The sequence below is a fragment of the Mya arenaria genome, chromosome 10 (assembly GCF_026914265.1).
Source record: "Mya arenaria isolate MELC-2E11 chromosome 10, ASM2691426v1".
In the NCBI taxonomy this organism is placed as follows: domain Eukaryota; kingdom Metazoa; phylum Mollusca; class Bivalvia; order Myida; family Myidae; genus Mya; species Mya arenaria.
Window position 1 is genome coordinate 799,008 of NC_069131.1, and position 25,797 is coordinate 824,804.

Here is a 25,797-nt window from a genome sequence, read left to right on the forward strand (position 1 = left end):
TAAGCTGACCGGGCAGCTGGTTCTAACCCACACACAAACTACCCTCCCCCCATTTACCGGTTAAGGCTGGTGGAGGGTCTCCTGCTATTTACCGTTGACACCATTAAAGTATTCTGATTGATGGAGATAAGGAAGTCCCCTTATTATTGTCTTCAACAAGCCTATCGCAACAGGGGACCTAGCATAAGACCGGAAACCGCCCCCCACCCCACACACACACACACATGATATTTGCCAGTCCAGGCAATGTCAACCGCAAGAGAAAACCAGTGATGACAAGTTTTACAAATAATCGGTAGGACCTATTTTAAAGCTTTTTATAACATTTAGTTTTACTTTGCTGTACAAAAGTAATGGACTATTTGTCCAGAGAAAAACAACAACCACAAAACATTAGCTATTATCTTGTCAATATTTCATTATGATATACACGTAGGAAGCAAACATCAAAGGCAGTAGCATTTACAGCTAGTATTAAAATATTTAACAATACATGTAACTGATTTATTTTAATATTGGCATCTTTTATTTATTTCAGGAAAGTGTGGTCTTTTGAAGAGAGTTCTTGAAGTTGTTCAGCATGTTGTTTTGATGGATTCTTGGAAGGATGTACCTCTATGATGTTAGCTTCAGTTCTGGAGTATAACACCAGTTGTTGCATTTTTAATATCAGATTTATTAAATACATTGTTGTTTTGCAAACATTACTTAAACTTTGATATTTCTTTGGTGTTTATGTATGATATTTTAGGTGAATATCTCTTTATTGCAATGGCAAATATATTTTAAAATATATAGCATTAGCAGAAGTTATTTTTCACTGTTAAAGCTGCACTTTCACAGATTGATCACTTTGACAACTTACACAGGATTTGATTGCATTTATCATATTTTGGCTCGGAGAAGTTTGCTTTGTGATTTATATATTAGGTCTTAATTTAAAGAATGCCAAAATAAGACGATTCTGAGACAAAAAGTGTCAAACTAGAATTCTGTGAGAGTGCAACTTTAAGAATACTATTAATCGAGTGTGCATGTGATCCGGACTCTGAACATTGGATGAACTATCATTAAATATTGTAGATTTACGTAAATGGCCCAAAATATAAGAATAACAATGAAAATATGTACATGTTTGACTTGTTCTTTATTCATAATAAGTCTAAGTCTTTACAGCACATGTTTGGCCGAATCAAGTTCTAATGAACATAATAATTGATTTAAATGTACAGTGAAATAAATTGTTTTATACAGAAAATAATACCTTAACGATTCAGACCGATCTGTTCTCGTTTTTTTTTGGTGGCTCAAATATTTATCTGAGTTTTGGAGGAGGCCTAGCTGGTGTGAGCTGGACAAATACAGTAGCTGCTTGAGGGTCAGGGTTTTCTTGATTGGATTTCCCGTCGACAAAGTGCTGATATGAAAATAAGAAATCTATGAAATGTGTCGGAATGACAGCTACAAAAGCCATTGTTTACATAGGATCCATACGAGTAGATGAGATTCGGAAGCATGCGATGGTTCGGACAAAAATTTAGTTGTACGATATTTCCTGATTTACTTTGAAAGCAAAGCAGTTTATAAAAACTACATAACGGTATCAACAAAAATACCTCTATCTTGAATGAAATCAATCGTGTCCATGTTGAACCTGATATTAAATGGCCATTAATGCCGATTTGACAACACAAGCCAAAGCATAAATGTACGATGTTTATAGTTTAAAAATAGTAACACTAATTTAGGTCATGCACGGACAATTTCAGTATTAAATAAATTTTGAGCGGATTGAAATAAGTAGTTTTGTTCAAAAAATACTTTTGTACAGACGTATAGATGTTTCGCCTTTGAACGATCTTTCAAAATTTCCAAGTTCAGCTGTTGATGAGGTCTTCCACAGAGTCTGATACAGCACTTGTATTTTTCTAAATAACTCGCTGGTTTCGAATACGGAACGAATTGGAAGCCATCTTTAGTCGGCCTGGCTACCTTGTATCCGAATTACAAGTACCATGACAACACCTTTTTACCATAATACTTAAAAAGGCGAGGAATTCCCAGCGCATGTATATGACGGACTCTGGTCAGTTTGACGGACAAAATGGCGGATAGCAACACGGCTTATCGGCCCTGCATTCTGATTGGCTGATAGGACCTGTCAATCAAATCCTGTCGTAAGGTCAATTGAAAATATTCATTTTGTATTCATAGTAATAAGTGAAGGATAATACTAACTAGATTTATATGTTCGACAAACAACCTTAATATTGAAGAAGGAAGATATAGGAATATCCGAGAGGATAAAACATGTAAAAAAATGTTATATGAATGTTGTAGAATGAGAAATATCACATTTTGCTAGTGTGTTCTCATTAATAAGATTACGTACAAGTTTTATACCCAGGTATTATATTCACTGGCCTAGTTTGACCAAATTTAACAACTTGGTGTCCTATAATAATGATTAAATATCGAATAACATTGCTACTTATTTATCATTTGCTAAGGATTATACAAACGCTAAGCTTACGTAATAACCACGTTTGAATGTATTTCACGTAACGCTGTATTTGATATGTTTCTCCTTAGATAAAATGTTGAAAAAATGATCTCATATGTATTCCACATTAATATATTTTACTCTATTGTGTTGTTATTATTACTATTAATGATAATATTTGTGTATTGGCAATTTTCTAATTGGATTTGCAAAGAAAACTTTGACTTGACTTCACTATTATTTTTCATTTATGTACTCACATTAGCCTATGGCCATTTATACATATGTTTTTTACTATGAAAACTACACAAATATTCATTTATTTTTATTGCATATTGCATTATTGTAAATCGTAAATATATTTAATGTTAATAATAAATATTCCTCTCTATTTGATCTCGTTCTTCTCGTTTGAAAACGCCGCAAAACGTGGTAGGCAATCCGTCAAACATAGCATGACCGATCTTGTTTTGCATCGAAGAGATGATAAATAAGTATTCCCAACAGCGGCTTCGATCAGTCATTTTCCAACGAGTTTGGATTTTCACCACTCAGTGCTTGAATGGGTAATTTAAAGCTAATTTTGTACTGTTTGTTTAAATGAAATCATTACAAACCATACATGTACTAAGGTTTTGTGGCGATTCAGTAGTTTAGAAACCTAACAGGTATATGGTGTCAGTCGATTTATTTGGTGTGTGACTATAGATGTTGTACTTGATTTTAAATTCGCTTGATAGATGAAGGAGTTTTAGTCACGATCAACCAATTCTTCAAAACCTTGAAACCTTAAGTTTATTTGCAAGTAGTAAGGCTTCACCAATTTGGATTTTTTTCGAAGATTGCCAAACCATACAATACGATTGAATCAACCGGTTCTATTTTTCACCTTCCGCATGAAAACATATTATTTAAAATACTTAAATGCCAAAGAAATCCCAGCTTTGCTGCAGTGTAAAGATTAATAGAACACATCGTTGATAAATGAGAACATTGCCTTATTAGGTTCACATCGCCCGCTCGGTCAATTTTTTTTCTCAAAAATCCGTAATACAAAACATTGAATTGCTTCACACTCCTGGTGCGTTTAAACATGCAACACAATTCTCCCTTTGCGAATTTGGTATTCGTAGATTATACTCAGGGCAGGCATAAACTGTTGTTTAGATGAATAAATCATTGTTCTGATAAACGGCATTCCGTTACCACCACTTCCGGTCAAGCAAGGCGTCCGACAACAAGGAGTGTTATGTTTTGATCATTGACAAGCTCCTCCATGACCTAGAATTCTCTAGTAAAATGGTCCAGGCCGAAATGGTAACTTAGCCGAGATACTCCAGGTCGGAATATTACTGGCCGAAATGGTCCAGGTCGAAATGTTACTGGCCGAAATGGTCCATATCGAGGTGGTTCTGTCCGAAATGGTTACCTGTCCGAAATAGGCAAAATGGTAACTTGGCCGAAATGGTCCAGGTCGAAATGTTACTGGCCGAAATGGTACCTGCCGAACTGGAAACTTTGCCGAAATTGTACTGGCCAAACTGCTAACTTTGGCGAAATGGTACAGGCCAAACTGGAAACTTGACCGGACAAACTGGTAACTTTGTCGGACAGGTACTGGCCAAACTGGTAACTTGGCCGAAAAGGTTCTTAAACTTTGGTCGAATATACCCGGATGAGTTTAACTCTTCTAAATATGTTCATATATTTTTCATAATATCATGTTCCTTTAGTACGTTTTCTACACAAGTAACTGATCATATTTAACGTTGATGGTGTATAGACTTGTCGCTTTCTGTGCGTCTATAACCAAATATATTGATACACGCAAAGTAATAGGATATTCATTGAATGCGCAAGGATGTAGAATATATCATATTTATCAGAACACAAAATATGTTTACTTCAGCATCATAAGTGGGTTTTGTTGTATTACAATGACTTTTACGTCAGATTTATGGTATTAACTTCCTTGTCGTAACCTATAATTTCATAATTTGACATTGGTATGTTTATTTCGCATTAATTTGTATACAAAGAAGCACGTGCAGTGTCACTTATTTAATATATTTTTTAACCGTGAATGTGATAAGTCAATAAGAATATATAATAAAAAAGGAATTTTAATGATTTATTTCGGCACCAATTGTCCTCAGTTGATATTAAATTTTAAATTCCGTTTTGTCACACAAACATTTTAATTACTAGTATTCGTGTCTTCGAATTTTGGATATGGCCAGTGGAATAGACAGACACATCTCGTCGGAGGATTTGGACATAGATTTATACAAGACTGTAGTGAAAATCGGCTCTTGTTGTGTAAAGTCGGAAAAGGTTTCCCCACAAGAAAAAAGCAAGTTGGAGGAAGTATATCGAAAGGTACAGTTTAGTACTACATGTAGATAAATGAAGTGACGTTGTTTCATACTTTTATTTTTCGTTTCGCTTACGATTTTCATTTTGTATATATTCGAACAATATTAACCTGATCCTATATGGTGAACGAGAGGGTCCGAGGGAAACAACAATACATTACAAACTTTAGATGATGATATATTGGCTGTGTTCAATACTGGCGTATGGTCTGGTTATTAGATCTTGTTTTCTGGAATTCGCAAACCATTACTAGTTAACATGTTAGTGTTGTACAGTTAAAAAGGGTTATAGGTGGCAGTTCTGGGCACTTTCAAGCCTGTTTTTATTCTAAGGATATTTATCCTAAAAGGTAACGCGAATATTAACTAAATAGCTAGATAATTATCACGACAATTAAGTGGTTAACACGAAACAATTCCCAAACGCTATCAGGTTATCTTACGGCAGTAATATGCCACCATATATTAAGCACTGAACCGTATGTTCACTTTCCAGGCACTGCACCATATTGAGACCCTCCGTAGATGTTTGGAAGCTAAAATTGGCAAATTGCATTTAAGAGAGACTGCAGGCCGCAAAGGTACAATGAAAAAAGTAGTTCGTGTTTCAATTGAAGTAATATATTGATTTGTAAAAGCCGTGGTTTACACAGGGAAATGTAATAGTTACTTCATAAATGTATAAATGGCTGTTTTGTATTTTTCGTATACTATTCCGCTTAACTTTTCATATTAATGAGTTAGTTGTTTTTCAGATCATAAAGACAGCGGCATGGCATCTGAGGTACTTAGTATATTTTCTTAAAAAGAGTTCTTTGCTTTAGAAATGTACTATCTGTCAACGAGATCTTGAGTAATATATAGAAAGACTGGTGACAGACCGACCGACATAACTCTAGGCAATCACAATAGCAAGCACGGGTTAATTGAAGTTGCAATGTAGTACAACCTTTAATTTGACAACAAGAGTTGATACTACTACTACTACTACTACTACTACTACTACTACTACTACTACTACTAATAATAATAATAATAATAATAATAATAATAATGAAACTTATATTCACAACATACAATCCTAGTCTAAATGTACCATTGACCCACACACTGACCCACACAATAGGTGTGACAGTGTGAAACTCTGTGTACATGCTTTTAGTAAGTGAAACGCCTCGAACTGTCCATTATGTCAGCGAAAAATAGCCTCGGCAATGCGTGTCTCGGATAGTTCTTTCTTTGACATAATGGAAAGTTGTCGGCCTTTCAACCTTACTTTGTGATCAAATCAACCGACGACAGCATATTCAGACTGACTTATGATTCATCACTTGGGTTCTACTCCCTTTAATCTTTCTCACAGGCAGTATATATGCGAACGGATACACAAACTGTTGGTTGGATAATACCTCGTGGACGCTTCTTATCAACCTTTTTCTCCGATATCAAAACGTGACAACTAAAGAAAAATAACTACAAAATTATTCTCCTTTAATCTAAAATATTTGAATGTTGACACAAATTTGCCGCGATGTTGACAAAGTCAGATAAAAAATTATGTGTGTGATTACTTTGGTCAAAGGTATGTTTACATCATCAAAATAAGCATTTGAATCTTGCCAACTGATGCTGCGATGTGGACAAAGTCCGATCAAATAATTAGTGTCTATAGTGGGTGAGACAAGGGTAATGCAGAGGTCCAGTAATCAAGTCCTGCTCTATAGCTTAACTCGTTTTATTTTTTTCTCCTTTTTCTACTTTTCTTTATTTAACGATTCAAACATTTATTTTATTTTCTTACGTTCATGCTGGTATATGTATTTTAAAATTTTCAGGAATGTATTAAAGTTGATATTTTCAATGGCGCAGCCAGCGGGCATTTACATCCATTGTTTATACAATCACACAACATTAATGAAAGTGATTGTATGATTAATATGGTTTTCCACAATGATAACAATAACAACAATTTATTATTATTTTCCCTCTTTCTGAATCTCGTTTTAGCTCTGCCACTTCTAGTTATTCGATTGTTCTACCAAGTTGACATAAACCTGACATTTATATTACTTCCGCTTAAATCTGACTCATTAAATGGTATTTACGTTTAAAATTTTCTTCAACAATGAAATTAACTTGTTACAGATATATTTTGGAAAAGTGAAGTAAACGCCATTATTATAAAAGATAACGGTTTAAAAAAGGTTGTTGGTACTAATTTGATATTTTTCCAAATGCACATAAATTTGTCATCTAGACATTCATAAGCCATTGTGCAATGTGTTTAATTATATTTATGAACGGGTAATTTGAAATTGATAAAAAAAACAAAAAAAAACACAAATGTTTGTTACATTTGCAGACATCCTTAGTGATCAGTCAACCTACTGACGATACTGCAGAAACTGGCTCCGGTCTCTGTGACAGTCATGTGCTGGCAACCAGCATGTCACGTGCAAGTCTTCCACTGGATTGACGGATTACTTTCAAAATGGCCGACACAAAAACACATTTTATCTCCGAAAAAAAATAACGTTTATAAGCGTAGTTTAAAGCCTTTTATATTAGCTCCCAACCAACTCCAATGCCGCATAAATGCGGGATGGTGCACTGAATCTAAAAAAATTTAATTATTCTGCTTAATTGCTTAAAAACAATTTACACATAATAATAATTGCTTTCAACGTATTGTTAGGCACATTAACATCAATTTTGTTTTCAGGTAAACAGAGAACTGACGAAACAACAATATCCTGGGACACATGCAATAGTTAACAATATTACTTATACAAGAATATTTATTGTACATTACACATAGTAATATTTGCTTTCAACTTATTGTTAGGCACATTACCATCAATTTTGTTTTCAGGTAAACAAATAACTGACTGAACAACAATATCCGGGGACACATGCAAGCAATAGTAAACATTATTACTTATACACGAATATTTATTGTACATTCAGTTCTTTATTGTTTTAAAATCAAGTTCCATTCTAGTTGACCTATATCCATAACAGTAAACTATTGTGCTGTTGTTCCAAATATATGCAAAAAGCTACAGAAACATGCTCATTAGCAAAAAGTTTAAACATAAACCCGGTTTAGTGGCAATGGGCAAACGCCAAAGACATATAACACAAAATCACAAACAAGAAACATAGAACAGCACAAAACTCTACAAACAGCACAGTGCATAAATACTATATGTATATATAAATAATTGGTATGTTTATCAAGAATTGTTAGGTACCGCCTTTGAACGGTCAGTAAAATGTAAATTTACCATGTTTGTGATTTTTTTGTTTTTGTGTGCTATGTCTTTGGGGTTTATGTTTAAACTTTTAAATAATGAGCTTTAATAAAAGTATATGTTCTTTCTCCTGTTATACTTTTAGAATATATCTATTAGGTTTTGTTAAAAATAAACATGATTCTTATAGAATTTGAGAGAAAATTCTGAAGGATGTTTGTAGTGTATTCAGGAGTTCGGCATATAATGGCAAACTTCTCTGATCTTGGGGAAAATGGCATTACAACTTCCACCAACATTTCAAAATTTTGGAATTAATGAGGATCACATTTCAACATTTTGTGGGAATTATTATGATATTTTTGTTGGACTTAAATATTTCATGTGGATTAAATTCTGTGGACATATAAATACCAGGATCAGTGTAGCTATTTCTAGTCATTTAAGTTTTAGCATTATTATTTTGAAATTATTTTTGTAAAACTCGTTGTAAATGTATTGTTCTGTTGTATTTTAAATATGTTGCTCGTTTATATTTCTCTGTTGCGTTTGGTCGTCATGACAACATAATTCAATGTTGTTTATGGTGGAAATACTCATAAATGTTCCTCATGATCTGTGCGGTTCAGTTCATGTTCTAACAGTGTCGTGTAAAAAGTTCAAAAACCAACACTCTTTGCAGTAATTTGACAAATGTTTTCCTAACTGTTTTAGTACATACGGCCACTGCAGCATTTGTATGGTTGTCAATTTTTAAGGCATATTGAAGAATGTTAAACGGAAATGTTTATGTAGCTAATCACACTTCTTCAAATTTATCAGCTGATAACTTTTATTGTTATAGTTTAGTCCATTACTGCACCAAAACCTTATTATCCTTCAGCCTGATGCAGATTTTTTATATTTCAACGAACGATATTTGGATATCAAGAGAGTACAACTAAATTTCTTTAAAAAGTTGTATGTGTTAGGCAGCAATTATGCAATGGTACTGTTTATGGGCTAGACTCCCATACAGTTTCTTTAGGAAAATACGATTTTTCAAATACTGGTTTAAGGTCAAATATTATCCAGAGTCTCTTATGTATAACCTATTTGGTATGAAATTTGTAAAATGCTAGCATATACACACTTATATCGGAGTTAATTTGAAATAGTTGTTAAATGAACATGGATTTGTTTATTCATTTACCTGTGATAATGTTACGAATATACAGATAGAAGCTGTTGTTAGAAGGTTAAATAATACTTACTAACATCAATGGTATACAAATGTTAGAAATGCAGACAGGCTACAGTGTTATGTCAATTTGAAACAAGATATTGCAATTGAAAAATATTTATATTTTATTAATAGCAATAAGTTAAGCCGATATTGTAGAGGGGAGATATAGGGATATAAAGCGAGAAAATAAATAAAAATGAATATCACTTTTTGATAGTGTGTCCTCATTATTGAGAGTTATGTACAAAATATATACCTGGGTTTTATATTTACTGCTCTATCATTATCATTGCTATAATAATAATAATAATAATAATAATAATACTAATAATAATAATAATAATAATAGTAATAATAATAATAATAATAATAATAATAATTAATATAATAATAATAATAATAATAATAATAATAATAATAATAATAATAATAATAATAATAATTATTATTATTATTATTATTATTATTATTATTTTATTTATATTTTTTCCATTTAAATCGTAGATCTCATTAATGTTAATAATAAACATTCTTCTCTTTTTTGATCTCGGTGTTGTTATTGATTGTTTAAAAACTTCGCAAAACGTGGTAGTCAATCCGTTAAATATAGCATTACCAATTTGCTGTTTTGCAATGAAGAGACAAAAGATAAGTATCTTTCCAACAGCAGCTTCGATCAGTCGTTTTCCAAAGGGTTTGGATTATCGGGGCTCAGTGCTTGAGAGAGTAATTTAAAGCTACAATTGTTTTGTTCGTTTGAAATGAAAATTATTAGAAACAGTACACGTAATAAGACTTTCTGGCTATTCAGTAGGCAGTTCCAATTGATACCTAAAAGGTATATGGTATTAGTCGATTTACTTGGTGTGTGACTATAGATGATTCGCTTGATTTTGAACTCGTTTGATATATTGGGTTATGAAGAAGTAAAAGTCACGATTAACCACTTCTTCAAGTTGACACCTAAAGTATATTTGCAAAAAGTAGTAAGGCTTTACCAAATTAGATTTACCGTATCTTTTTTCGAACATAATGTTAAAACAAACAATACTTTTTTAACCGACCGCTTCTATATTTCACCTTAAATTTGAAAAACGATTCCAATGAAGACGCACTACTTAAAATACCTATATGCCAACGTTTTCCCCGCTCTGCTGCAAAGCAATGATGCATCAAATCACGCTGTTGGTAAATGATCAATTTGCCTAATTATTTTTACCTAACCAGCTCGCTCGTTTATCTTTTTTGTCGAAATTCCGTAGAACAAATAATTTGAATTGGTGTGGCATTCACGCCGCCCGAATGTTTCCCACTTCTAGTGCGTTTTTAATGTGCAACACAATTCTCTCTTGGTGAATATGGTATGCTTGGATTAACCCTGAAGCTTTAGGCAGGCATAAACTGTTGTTCAGATGAACAAATCATTTTTCTGATAAACGGCATACCGTTATCATCTCTTCCGGTCAAGCAAAGCGTCCCACAATCAGGAGTGTTATGTTTTGATCATTGACAAGCTCCCCCATGACCTAGAATTATTCCAGTATGGATAGGTCGTAATATATACATCTGTGAAAAACGTTTATCTGATGTATTTCATCTACCACTGAAGCCGACGTTGTACAAGCAACGTGAGCATATTTTAACTAGTTCGGCACACAACTTAATTTTTTTTTATTGTGCTTGCATCCATTGTACCATAAACATAAACATTTATTATTGTGACAGTATTTATATATATATAATATTTGGGGATGATAACATCTAACTCATTGGTATAATCAAATCAGAAGTTGTAAGTATTCAAAAATATTCATTAGTGATAAAACATTAAAATATATCCCTTTTTCCCTGTTTCTTTGACCGTTTAAAATGTCAGAAGCAGCTTCTCCATTCGTAAGCTACTGCAATAATCAATAACCTAAATTTAGCCTTGACAATAGCAATGCCTTAACAAGGGCAATTTTTTCAAAGTTAATTAACCCGTTTCACCAGATTAAAAAAAAAAACTAATACAACTGGTAGGATTAGTAAAATCCACCAGTCCCACCATTTTATGTCAATTTCTGTCTTTCCATTTTCTGATATAGTATTCCTTTCCTTTCAAAATTTTCTTGTGTATGTGGCTATTGTGAAAGGGGGCGAATCTTTCCGGCTTTGGGTAAAATATATCATTTACCATTTTCTTCCATGTTCAGAGACTTGTAATGATGGCCTTTTTCAAATAAAGGTTAGAAAATAGGTTTTTTTCAGTATCATATTAAAAAGAACTTTCAGAATAATGGTAAAGAAAAACATTTTTGTCGAGTACGCCTGCGGTGAGCGAGATTATGGTGTCTTGTATGTGTGTTCGCCTGTCCGTCCGGACAGAGCCTTGAGCGGTCTGTATCTTGGTCATGCATTTTAGGAATTTAAAAAACAACGTTTCATGAAGGTTCCCCATTATTAGGCGGCGTTATTGACACAAGACACAGGTCTGTAACTTAAAGGTCAATGTCACGATAAGGTCAAAAGTTGAAATGAGTACTGAACCTGGCCCGGGCTGTATATTGACCATGCATTTTAGGATTTTCAAAACGTCAAGGTCAGGATTTGGTTAAAATTGTTGAGACAGCGGTGAATTTGAAATAATGAAGTGTACCTCTACTTTATTGGTTGATACACCTCTTTATTCAGAATCTCACGTCTTAATATTTTAAGGTGCACCTCTAAATTATATAAAGGTGCACCTCATAAAACCTTTTGTTGAACTGGTGCAATTGCATGGACGAGCATTAGGTCTGTGTAAAATACTCTTTCAAATGGATCGACATTTCATATGTTGGCGTCTAATTTAAAAACATATTGTACAGACAGAAGCTTACAACCAAAGACTATACATTTTACTGCATCGACATAGAATATTTTGCTGTGTTAGGTTTGGGATATTTAGTCCAAAGTGCTATTTGATTGATATTGATGAATTACTCTTTGTGCATTTTACATACTGGGTACTCAAGATGGAGAACTTGGTAAAACATATTCATGTTAATCGATGCACAACAATCTTGCTCATAAATGTTCGTGTTTTCAGACGGTGAGGTTATCTGTTCCCAACCACACAACAAATAACCCCAGTTGGGCACACGGGGAGTGCGACCACGCCCCAGTCGGAGAAGGGAAAGGCAACAAAAGATTGGTTGAAGCCTGGGAGCAAGTTAATGAAACTGGAAAGAGCGCTTATGGAAAAGAGGCTTTTGCGGACATTTAATAACTATATCACATGCCAGTATGTTTATTCAACTGATACTTAAGATAAGTTTTTATCAGTTGATTAGAGCTGATGTTTTGTTTTTTTAAACAGTACAATGCAGGATATTAAGTTCGAATCTGAACAACATGAACTTATCTTAATATGTTACTTTTGTTGTTTTGATAGTAAAATCATTAGTTACACGACTTACAATGTACATTTGACAACAGTCAAACTGTGTTCGTATTTGTAGTAAATTTGTTTTTGACAAAACTGTAGATGGGCTCCAAGTTATATCTATTTCCATTTCGCAAAATCCGCAGGACAACGTCAGAATTGGAAACATTCAAAAATCACATCTTGGTGTGATTGAAATTTTAAATACAATTGTGAAATTCTCCATGTTGTACAAGTCAATAGAAACATTTGATTTAATCATGATTGCATTTACTTTCGTTGTTGTTTTGTTTCTGGCTAATGTGACGGCATTGTGGTGTTTTGTATGCTATCGTTGTGTGCCTAATGGCACTGTTGGATGTTTGCTGTCGAATATAGTTGCAAACATAGGAATGTATTTACCTAACACACACGTTTGGACTGAGTTCTGTTCATCTTCATTTGTGTACATTATTATGAACTATTTTTCCATTAAAATAGCTCTTAGAGTCCTTAAATTCTTGTAATTTATCAATCGAATATTACATACTATATGTAGTGTTTGATATTCAGTCCCCTCCAATAGGATTGTTGGACCAATTAATATTTAAAATAATTCTTAACGAAACGCACTTTCTTTAATCGATGTTATCTTCAGAGCAGTGGTACTCTGGTGAATGATTATACCATTATGGTATTCTTGATATTTATTAGGCCATCTTGGTCCGTTTAAATTACAACTTAGAATATATTTTCAGGACAATCCCTCGTATTAAAATGTTATGCCAACTATATTGAATTATATCAATATATACATGTATATGCATGTTGTGAAATACATAAATAACGAAATCAAGCAATTTAAAACACTTTCAACTCATTTCAAAATTTGTGGTAGTGGTAATTGACTGTGTTACTAAATACAGTAAAGCTACAGAGCTTCCAATACTTTGTTTTAAAATTATCCACTAAACAGTAACTGCAGATTGCCATGAAACATTTTATCAAGTCCAAAGCTAGTAATGCTTTAATACGGGCGTGATTCTCCAAAACAACTTGCACTGATCCTTTTTTTATTCAACTATGGGGAAGTTAACTATGAGATAAATGTCCAAATCATGTTTCGATACACTTGACATTATTCAAACATCTTATTACCAACACAAAACTTTACAATGACAATGGATGATTTCGAGATGTAATGTGTTCTTATTTGTTTCGTTCGGCTTCACGCTAAAAGTTTTAAAAAAGTATTTGAGGCGCTCAGATACCCCTCTCAAACGGTTCATGGCAGGCTCAGGGGTACAGGTATTTTCACAATTCACAGACAACTTTCCTACATGAAACAGCAATAGGGGGCGAATGGGTAAAGAAATAATTGTATTACCAATCGCTATGGAAGCTACGTGATCGGGATTGAACCTGCGTGCCCAGGCTTGAAAGGCAAGAGCGTTACCGCTTGAAGGAAATGCCGCATATGAAATTATATTCCCTGATAATACTGAACATGATGGTATTCATTTTAGTCATATCTGTAGTTATAGTTCATTCGTTCATTTCACACGTAAGAAATCGTGAAAATTATTTCAAGAATTTGTAATTATAAAATAATTAACCTTATAAATCGGTAAAAAATCATGGTTCATTTACCACACAATGCATTTTCCATGATGCATCTAAATTGAAGGGCGACGACTTATTATAAGTTAACGAGTAAAGGTGCCCTGGCCATCGTCACCACCGAACAAGATTATTGGCTATGGTTCCATGTCAGGTATTGGTCATATTTAGTACACTGCACATAGAGTGTGCAGAGGGCAACAATCTACCATATGTTGGTTACAATGAGGTTGAAAGACAATTAGTACCGGGCTTCCAAATCTTTACCACAGTTTTTTTTCTGTATTAGTTGCACCTGAGACTTCTTTAGGACTTTTGCAAGAGTTCTGGCATAAACGTGAATGTGCTCATTGTAACCAGCATATAGTAGATAATATCAAGAAAGTGCACAATATTTACAAATAGCTAAATTGCATAACCAATGGTATCTTAGCTTCAGGAGTATGGCCATTAGTGCAAAGCGGAAAGGACAAAACAAGGGTAGGGTAGCAGTGTTTAAGTATGCCTCTTCAATAAAGATTCCTTCAAGGCCCAATCATTCCACTGATGTGACAAGTTGTATAGATAAAAAAACGAACAATCAACAGTGCATTAACTCTTTTTGCATTAAATAGCTCAATTTTTTAAAAGATAAGTCTTATGAAAATATTTCACGACAAAAAAAAAACAAGAAAAATATTACGCAAAGAGTGTTTTTATCAAGTTAATACCTGTTGTTCTTATTTCCAGGAATACAAAAGCAGTAGCAATAGCAACAATAATAAAAACAATAGCAATGACACTTGCAAGGTGATACCGAGTCTTGTATCTGAATCTTTCTTGACACCGGAAACATAGTTTCCATTTAGTTTACCATTTTCGATCATACAATATTTCAAAAATGTTTTTTGGTGTGACTCTCTCACAATCAAAACATCGTTTTCCATTGTCTTTTCTAGTAGCATGTATCCCTTTAAACATGCAAGTGCGAGTGGTGTTTTCTTTTCAATGCTACATATCTGGTTCCTATTCTCATCCGTGCTTGCATCAAAATAAACATTTGCATTATTATTTGTTTATATTTTCAGTCGCATTTCTTCTCCAAAACCCTTCTCATTTAAGTTTTCTCAATCACAAGCTGTCTCACTATATGCACACATCAACCGCCTTATTTAAATTAAAATCATCATCATTATTATTTGCCTCATCAACCATCTCATTGACCTTTAAACTATTATCAGCTGTCTCACTAGTTGTCCCTCTACCTTCTAATTTAATATAACTATCGTTACCTGTCCCACTTTCTGCCATATCAGCCATCGCATGGACAACTTTATTATGACTAGCTGTCTCACAGTTTGCAACATAAACCGTCGCACTGGCACCTTAATTATCATCAGCTGTCTTATTATTTGCAACATCAACCTCCTCAATAACAGCTAAACTATCTACCCAATAAACAATTGTTCATAGATCCGTGGTATGTCGGAGGCCTGTTCAGACGATAATAAACTCAAAGGGCAATTGCGTACAATCAAAATTTATCAAGTAGATAGGTATTTACTTCCTTCATTGTCCATGATATCTACATCCTCATCGTGATCCTAAGGCCCCATGTGTCATTATTGTATAAAAATGTTTAGGAAGTATGTTTGTATATAAAGAAAGTTAAGTATCGTTGTTTTGATTTAACAAAATGTCTATTAAAGAGTTAGCTATGCATACAAACTTTCGGTACCAATTTTAGTATCTATTTCTTCCTAAGATGAGATTAGATATTAAAATTCGTTGTGTCTCATAAAAGTTTAAATTACATGTGTACGGGATTCAACTTTTGAATTGCGAATATCATGGCCAGTGGAATAGACAATACCGACAGAAATATCCCGCCAGAGGATTTGTGCAAAGATTTCTACGAGAATATAGTGAACATCGGCCATTGTTATGTAGAGGGGGAAAAGTGTTTCCGTGACGACAAAAACAAATCAGAGGATTTATATCGAAAGGTACAGTTTAGACAAATGATGTCACGTAGTTTAAACCTGTAATTTTCATGTCGCACAAGATATTTTTTTCATAGTATATTCCAACAATATTAGCCTGATCCTGTATGGTGTACAAACGGGTCCAATGGATGCAACGATACATTACGAATTTAAGGGCTTATCCGGGTATCGATGATCTCTATCGCTTTATTGGCTATGTTCAATACTGGCGTATGTAGTTATTTGTCGTCATGAGTTAGTAGTTAGTCACTGAGCATTTCATATCAAAGTAAATAGCCAAGACAATGGTAATATTCTATTTTGTGTATGAATGCATTTGATAACTGATATTAGTTAAAGGTAATATATTGGAAATACGGGTAAACATATGAACTTTGATTTTGATATTAACAATATGAACTCATATGTGAAGATTACGCTTAATGGTCAATTCTAAGATTTTGATATGCCATAAACAACTATTTCTTTCAACAATTCTTAAGTTTGGTATCCTATTTAAGGAGACAGAATGGATAGTATCAACTTATTATTTTTCAAACAATTTATTATTATGGTTGTATGGATATTTATTTATAAGTATCTTAGATCAGTGTCCGTGATAATCAGTTCATGCGAGTTAAAAATATCTTCTTTATCATATCTTCTGTTTAATCACAATGATCATTGCGAATGGATCCAAAGATAATTATATTAAGAATATTATTCAGCTGTGAAATAATGCTTAATTCACATTACTATGGGCTGTAAATACTTGGTTACTACACTACATAAATCATTACAAATGATATACGCCATACAATGTATACAAATGATAAGCGCGTTACATTGCACAATCACATAGCTGACTTATCAAATATCATATGATCACAAATATCAAATAACCCCGTTTTCATGTGATGTCAGTATAGAATAGTTTTCAATGTTGTATCTTAGAGGGTCACGTGATAAAAAATACCAGCCTACATTATTATTGTAAAATAAAACTAAAACATGTTTGATAAAAGACAATCTTTATAAAAAAAACAATTGTATAAAATTAAAGAAAAAAGAAACATCAAGATACAAGAAAAATATGTCTTAAACCGTTCCTAAAAACCTTTGGACACATTTATTGGATATTTAATCTCTTGTTCCCAAACTCGTAGGCTACGGTTTTGTATAGCTTGGTTTATAGTTTGTTTTACAAATTTTAGGACCAGATTAATAGGAAAATTCAGAAAAGGGGGTTTCGTTTTTTTTCTTATTTAAAATAGCCTTTAAGGTCAGTTGGTCAAAGGTCAATGTCGTGGTGACATTAAGATAACCTTCAGCTGAAAATCTGTTTCCGATCAATTTATATAGAACACTTAAGCCCGAGACCTTAATTTTTCTCGGTAGGATGGTCATGGCCATGCTATAAACTCTATTAGTTTAAGGTCAATCGGTAAAAGGTCAAGGTCGTGTTGACATTCGGTTGAAAATCGGTTCACATTGAATTTCTGAAGAACGCTTTGGCTCAGGGACCTTAAACTTGGTTATAATTGGCAGATGAACCGTGCTCAGTTTGAGGTCAGTGGATTAAAGGTTAGGTTGGTGGCAAACATAAGCTGAAAATTGGATTCCAATCAATATATGAAGAACGCTATGGCTTAGATACATCAAACTTTGTAGTCAGGTTGGTCAGCAGATGAACCCTATTGCTTCTGAGATTAGTTGGTCAATGTTCAAGGCCGTTGTCACCTTAAGCGTAACACACGCAGTTTCCCATCAATAATTAAAAACGCTTAGGCCTAGTGACCTCGAACTTAACAGAGGTCCCTAACATATTATCATGACCCTTACTTTTTACGTCAGTTTGACAAAGGACAAGGCCGTGAGTTAAAAATCTAATTTTGTTCAATAACTGAAGATTGCTTGTATCCAGGTATCTCACACTTGGTATGCTGGTAAATTACATCTGCTTCATTTCAGTCTTTGATGTTGTGCATAAAATAAGTATTGTTTTAAATAGTATTAAAAAGCATTAAGACACAAATAATAATACACAATTGTATTTGTAAGCAGCAAAGTGTGCCATGGAATGTTCAAGCATGTGCCTGCTGCCGCGCAGAAACTGACCCAAAAGAAGCAGCGGCTCGCAGACGCCCAGACCCACGCCATGCGATGCATCCATGACGTGCCTTTTAAATCAGTTAAAACACATGCACAACCTCATTGTTCAGGTCAATTCTGTAGATAAAAACACAGTAAATCCAATTTATGCATTTTGATGGTACACTGGTTCGAAATTGTATTTTTTAAAGCGAAACATTAGCAAACAAATCCTAAGGACTTTTATTTACTGTAATGGCAGTGCACAGGGGAATCCATTGCAAGGCAGAGTATGTTAATGCTTTAAATCAAATTATGCCTTTTGATTACAGAACGCCGACTCCAGATCAAATCAGCGGCTCCTGCCAGATAATGAAAACGTCCTACAGCTCCCTCAAATCCTATCCGACTGTATTTAACATATACATTATGATAGTCAACATCATCAGTTCATAGCAATCGGCAAACTTATGTTGCGATCTTCTGAATATCCTTTACCAAAAATGAATACCACATTTAGCACTGGGTCGTTTTTTCACTTTTCAGGCCCTGGTACTGACTAAGAAAGTCAGTACATGTTTGGAAGCTAAGATTGGCAGTTTATATTTAAGGGAAACTCCAGGCCGCAGAGGTACACATAAAAAAGCCTTTCATGCTTTGTTGAAATAATATTTTGAACACAATGAATTGATTTGTAAAAGTCGCGGTTTCCACTGCTTTAATTAGTTACGTCGTAACTTTATTATTGGTTGTTTTGAAGTCTCCGTATACAATCACGCTGAACTTCTTATAATTACGCATTGGTTGTTTGGTTTTCAGATCCTAAAGACAACGGCATGAAAACTGTGGTACGTAGTACATCTTTTAAAAAGATTTGTTCGCTTTATAAATGCACCAACTGTCAATGGGATCTTGAGTCATAAACAGACAGACTGATGACAGACCGTGTGGCGATTTTATTTCAAATTCCTCGTTGAAACTAGTTAACATAATGATTAGACTGAACAACTTTTTATCACCACATTGAAATTTGAGTTCATGTTTTTGTCTGGTTTATGATGAATAAATAAATAAATCACACCTCCAGCAAAAATCATTTTAATTTTATTATTTATATAAATTTGCAATTTCAAGACACTATTCTAAAACTTCATAATCCACATGAATGTTATGATTCAAATTTACAACTCCCCTAATAATTGAAATACACTGGTATTTATACAACTTTAAGTGCCATAAATCCGAAAAAGTCACAACTTCGTGCAAATGCTCCGGTCGTCGTTAATTCCGTAGAAAGTTAATAAGTCGAGATATATACGAAAACAATGTATAATACAAATGCTCAGCCTGCCTGGCAAGTCACAGTACCCAAAATAAAACGTAAATTCCTTCGTTCACGACAGACCGACAGACACACGAATGTGTAAGACACGTTAAAAAAGACTATCAACTCGACGCAATCACAATAACCGCCAATACCCATTCACATACAAACTCTTAACATGATGTAAAGTCTTGCCTCTGTATAATTGATTTATAATTATAATAGTTTTGTTCATCATCACCTGATTTGAATATATATTTTGGAATATATTTATGATTCTATTTCATATAATGTATAACCTATGTCATACCATGTGCTTGTTTATTTATTATTCATTTGTAGTTAAGAAGACGAAGAACTTTCTACAAGTCTTAATAAAATATCTGTTCTGTTCTGTTTTGTTCTATAAACAATTGACCCGCACATCAAAACACACTAAAACGGATTGACTCTAAATGTAGCATTGCTTATCACACTCTTTATTGCCTCTTTATGTTACAGTGACAAACACACGCTAAACACCCTATGCACTCCGAAGCCTTGTTTCTATTGGTACCATTCAATTCTCTATATATGTTTAAACCTATCAAATAGTATGCGTATTTTTTCCTCATTTCATGTATGGAAGTACCTTGATCATGTTTTCCCATTTCTAGTTTAGGGGCATTGGTCCTGTGTCTACCAAATTTTAACAAGTATAGATGAATGTGTATTGTATCCATTCATGAGCAAAAAACGGTTGCCACGCTGTCCTGTGTAACGAAACACTATTTAACAAAAAATGAAAAATATAGCACTGCAGTACATGCAATTATATGTGTGTTACTTAATTAAATTCTTAATTTAAACCAATGCATGTTTTATCAAATTAGCCAAACACTCTGGGCTTTTGGCAGTATATAATCGAACAGATAAGTATTGGTTGGAAAATACCATTTGGAGGCATCTTATTAACCTTCTGTCCGATATCAGAAACGTGTCAAAAACGAACATCTGCGTTCAAACCTTTGTTCGTTTAAGAGGTTTAGTAAAATATAACTGAGCCCTACCTCGTGATTTTTTTCATTATTAAATTCACGGTAAAAATATCGGACACGATTGTTGACCAGTATCTTGTGCATCTTTTGCGCGGGAAAACTTACGTAAGGTGACGTCATTTACATGTGACATTTTACTAATATATAGTTCTATCAATCGATGTGTGCTGTAGTTTAATGATGGGCGAAATATCGTTAGCAACAAGCACCTGTGCGGAAGGACTTTGTCTGCGACAAATAATGAAAATGAAGCAAAACTGCCTAACACTGATAGACGATACACATGCGATGAGAAAGCTTATAAGTTGGACATAAGTTACAAATCGACATATTACTGTCTGACTGAACGTTTGCAAATGAGGAAAATCGCCGCTTGCTTGGTATCCCAATGCTCTCAGAAACGGAAAACCCGGACGTGTGAATATCGATCGCTCTCTCCTACAAAGGTAAGATGAAGAGGGCGATGAAATGCTGCAATGATGAAAATTGGATGCGATCCTTTGAATCTGAACTGAAGCGACAGAGAAGCGAATGTAACACCAATAACTCGCCAAGGCTGTTAAAATTCCGTCGAAGTCAGAACTGTTCCAAGATGATGATGCTATTTGCATATGATTTTCGCGGCGTATTGACATCACATAGGGTGAAACAGTAAAAAAAAGAGTACTACAAGATGCATCTTAGAACAATACTTCTTCCAGCATTACGCCACAAGCGCTCAGAACTCATTTACAGCACACAGCTTTTTTGCACGACAGCGCGTCAACCGACATAATTAAGGTTGTAAAGGTGCTACTGGAGGGATATGGCTGGGAAGTACTTGATCATCCTCTGTACTCACCAGATATTTCTCCCCCTGATTTCGATCTGTCTCCAAAATTGAAATAACCACTAAGAGGAATCCGTTTAATAGTTAAGATGAACGGGGAGGTCCGACGAATCAACTTGCCTGGCAACCGGTATTCAGGAGTTAACAAGGGAATGGAATCCAGTCATTCGCCTCAATGGAGATTCTTTTCAGGGATTATAAACAAGTAGGTTTTCTGTTTACCTAATTTAAAAAGTAGAGTTAAATGTTGACAACTTCTGCTGCGATGTTGAAAAAGTTCGATAACATTTTTCGTTATGTGATCGCTTCGTTCGAATATAAACTTATTTAATCTGTAAAGCATTAACATACACATGCGATGATGACAAAGATTAAATTATTAGTTGTGTCAATATTGGGACAATGGTAAAGACCCATGATTAAGTCCTGCTGTATATCTTATTTTGTTTTAATTCTCATCGTTTTATACTTGTGTATATATGCATTGTGTTGTTTGTGGAGTTCTGTGCTGTTGTTCCATGTTTCTTGTTTGTGTTTTTTGTTTGTTTTTGTGTTCTTTTAAATGTCTTTGGCGTTTATCCTGTGCCATTAAATGGGGTTAATGTTTAAACCTTTGGCTACTGGGCTGGTTTCTGTAGCTTTTCATATACTAAAAATTGTCTTTATTTTACCACTTCAAATTACGAAAATGTTTTACATTGCATTTTTAATGGCGCAGCTTATGGGTCTTTACATCCGTTCTTTATACTTCACAACATTTAGGACAATCATATGATGATTAATGTGGTTTTCCCAATGATTAAAACAGTATGTAGATATGTTACAAAAAATATTCCTTCCTTCTTCCAATACTCCCTCTTACTGAAACTCGTTTTTAATCCTGCAACTCCTAGTTATTCGATTTTTCTACAAAGTAGACATCAAGCTGACTTTTATCTTACTTACGCTTAAATCTGACTAAATAAAGATTTTTATACCTATTCATTAAAGGTCGTTGGCACTAATTTATTTAGTTTTAAAATGTACACAAATGTTATCTAGACATTCATTAATTCGTTGTGCAATGTGTTTAATTCTACTTATAAACCGGCAATTAGAAATTAATAAAAGAAGAAAAAAACATTTAAAAGAATATGTTTATTCAACCTTTAATAGCGACTTCCTATCACAAACACGTATACCAATACATTTGTCGATAGTGGTAGTCCGTATTGTGAAACGAAATTAACGATGTATGTTCCATTTTTAGACATCCTCAGTGACCAGTCAACCCACAGACGATACTTCAGAAACTGGCTACCACCTCTCTGGCAGTCATGTGCTGGCAACCAGCATGTCACGTGCAAGTCTTCCACTGGATTGACGGATTACTTTCAAAATGGCCAACACAAAAACATCTTCGAAGAAACTTTTGAACGTTTAAAAGCGTAATTTAAAGGCTTTTATAGGAGCTCAACCCAACCTCATCCCACACACATCCAGGATGTTGCACTGGATCTAAAAATGTTTAATAAATCCGATTTATTTATTTCTTAAAAAATTACCTGTATTTCTATTTGCTTTCAACTTATTGTTAGACACATTAACATTCATTATTTTTTACAGGTAAAGATCGACGGAACAATAATATCCTGAGACACGTGCAACACTTATCATTATTACTTATAGACAAATATTTATTTCAAATTCAGTTCTTCATTGTTTTAAAATCTTGTTCCATTCTGGTTGACCTAGATTCATAAAGTAAACTATGTTTTTCTCCTGTTATATTTTAAGAATGCATTAATTAGGTTTTGTTAAGAATAAATATGATTCGTATAGATTTTGAGAAAAATCTCTGGAGGATGTTTGTAGTATGTTCTGGAGTTCGGTATATAAGGGCAAACTTCTCTGATCTTGAGAAAAAAACAACTTCCACCAACATTTTAAAATTTTGGATTTAATGAGGATAACATTTTAAGCTCTTGTGGAAATTATAATGATATTGTTGTTGGATATTTCATGTTGATTTAATTCTGCGGACTTTTAAATACCAGCATCAGTGTAGATATTTATAGTCATTTAAGTTTTAGCTTTTTTAATTATGTCTGTAAAACTGTTTGTAAATGTATTGTGTTGTTGTTGTTTATAGTTTGGTGCCAGTTTATACTTTTCTGTTGCGTTTGATGGTCATAACAACATCATATAATTCTGTTTATGCTTGAAATACTCATTAATGTTCCTCATGATCTGTGTTGCTCAGTACATGTTCGGACAGTTTCGTTTTAAAAGTTTGAAACCGTTGTTCTTTGCAGTAATTCGACAATTGTTGCCCTATCTGTTGCAGTACAGACGGCCACTCCAACATGTATATGGTTTTCAAATTGTAAGGCATATTGGACAATGTAAAAATGAAATGTTAATGTTTTTAAACAATTTCCTTCCAATTATCAGTTGATGACTTTTATTTTTATATGTTTAGTCTATTTCTGACCCAAAACATTATTTTCCTTCAACCTTATGCATTTTTTTTTTTATAATTCAATGGACAATATTTCGATACCAAGAGAGAACAACTAAAATTCTTAAAACATGTTTGTATGTGTAAGACATTTATCATGAATTTTTTCCCAGGAAAATACGTTTTTCTAGTACAGGTTTAAAGTTAAACGGTATACAGATTAAATAAATTATTTGCTTACGAAACGTTCACGTTTAAATGTATTTCACATAAAATGATACCTTTCTCCTTAAGATAGAATGTAGAACAAATGATCTCATATTTAGTTTATATTGATATTTCACTCTATTTTGTTGTTATTATTGCTTTCTTGTATGTTCGGTGTGTATTGACAATGTTCTAATTGAATATGCTAATAAAACTTTCACTTGAATATGGGCAAAATGTGTTAGGGACATATTACAGTAATTAGTATCGTATGAAGCTAAGTTCTTTCAAAGTGTTGAATAAAATTATCTGTGAATTGAAACAGACACTCCAAGATGTATATGTACAGAACTGGACTGCGGGACGGAATTGTTCATCCAAAGGTCAAAGATGTGATTTTTTGGCAGATTTTAAATTACAAATATACTTGCATGTTGTTAATATTGCAAAATTTTGAAAATCATTAACGCGGCTTTAACCTTTATCATTAGAAATTGAAGCTGACAGATGACACAAACATATACTCGAATACCTGCTATGTTAGAACATGTCACATATACTCGAATACCTGCTATGTTAGAACATGTCACATATACTCGAATACCTGCTATGTTAGAACAGGTCACATATACTCGAATACCTGCTATGTTAGAACATGTCATATATACTCGAATACCTGCTATGTTAGAACATATACTCGTACATATATAAGATTTGTAACTGCGCTCTACTCATGCTACTGTTATTACATGTGTTGTTTGTTCACAGTATATGACTTATTATTATCTTGTATCCTAGTAATATGCACATATTTATATGTATGTGGCCAACGATTGATTGCTTGATGTTTGTATATGCATGTCATTGATGTACTCTCATTGGCCTATTGCTATTTATGTTATAAACTATGAACACAAATATACACTTATTCTTATTGCATACTGCATTTTTGTAAACCGTATATATCATTAATATATAGTTATAATAAATATTATTCTCTGTATTGATTGTTATTTATAATTGTTTGCAAATTTCACAAAACGTGCATCGATCAGTCATTTTCCAAAGAGATTAGATTGTCAACGCTCAGTGCTTGAGAGATTAATTTAAAGCTTCAAGTCTTCTGTTTGTTTGAAATGAAATCATTACAAACCGTGCATATTCTATGGTTTGGTAGCTATACAGTACCATTTGATGTGTAAAAATATGGCGTCAGTCGATTTATTTCATGTGTGACTATAGATGTTGTACTTGAGTTTAAATTCGCTTGATAGATGACGGAGGGACAGAGTTTAAGTCACACTTGATAGATAACGCTTGATAGATGACGGAGGGACAGAGTTTAAGTCACACTTGATAGATAACGCTTGATAGATGACGGAGGGACAGAGTTTAAGTCACACTTGATAGATAACGCTTGATAGATGACGGAGGGACAGAGTTTAAGTCACGACGCTTGATAGATGACGGAGGGACAGAGTTTAAGTCACGACGCTTGATAGATGACGGAGGGACAGAGTTTAAGTCACGCTTGATAGATGAC

At 33.7% G+C, this 25,797-nt stretch overlaps 2 protein-coding genes and 2 long non-coding RNA genes across 4 annotated transcripts; 3 read left to right on the plus strand and 1 right to left on the minus strand.

Annotated features, from left to right (window-relative positions):
• The first annotated feature begins 143 nt into the window (after positions 1–143).
• LOC128206939 (uncharacterized) lies at positions 144–1,132 on the plus strand. Its single transcript, XR_008256620.1, has 2 exons — positions 144–295; positions 539–1,132. It is a non-coding gene; the product is annotated as an uncharacterized LOC128206939 (long non-coding RNA).
• Positions 511–2,000, minus strand: LOC128206940 (uncharacterized). Its single transcript, XR_008256621.1, has 3 exons — positions 1,822–2,000; positions 1,265–1,417; positions 511–635 (listed from the first exon to the last, which is right to left on the minus strand). It is a non-coding gene; the product is annotated as an uncharacterized LOC128206940 (long non-coding RNA).
• A 2,370-nt stretch (positions 2,001–4,370) lies between these two features.
• On the plus strand, positions 4,371–9,617 carry LOC128206333 (uncharacterized). The gene is made up of 5 exons (XM_052908718.1): positions 4,371–4,420; positions 4,712–4,882; positions 5,375–5,459; positions 5,634–5,662; positions 7,241–9,617. The coding sequence occupies exons 2-5, from the start codon at positions 4,736–4,738 to the stop codon at positions 7,352–7,354; spliced, it is 375 nt and encodes a 124-aa protein (XP_052764678.1). The 5' UTR covers positions 4,371–4,420; positions 4,712–4,735; the 3' UTR covers positions 7,355–9,617.
• Positions 9,618–15,984: 6,367 nt separating this feature from the next.
• Positions 15,985–25,238, plus strand: LOC128205396 (uncharacterized). Its single transcript, XM_052906980.1, has 4 exons — positions 15,985–16,347; positions 18,964–19,048; positions 19,237–19,265; positions 22,857–25,238. The coding sequence occupies exons 1-4, from the start codon at positions 16,192–16,194 to the stop codon at positions 22,968–22,970; spliced, it is 384 nt and encodes a 127-aa protein (XP_052762940.1). The 5' UTR covers positions 15,985–16,191; the 3' UTR covers positions 22,971–25,238.
• Positions 25,239–25,797: the final 559 nt, after the last annotated feature.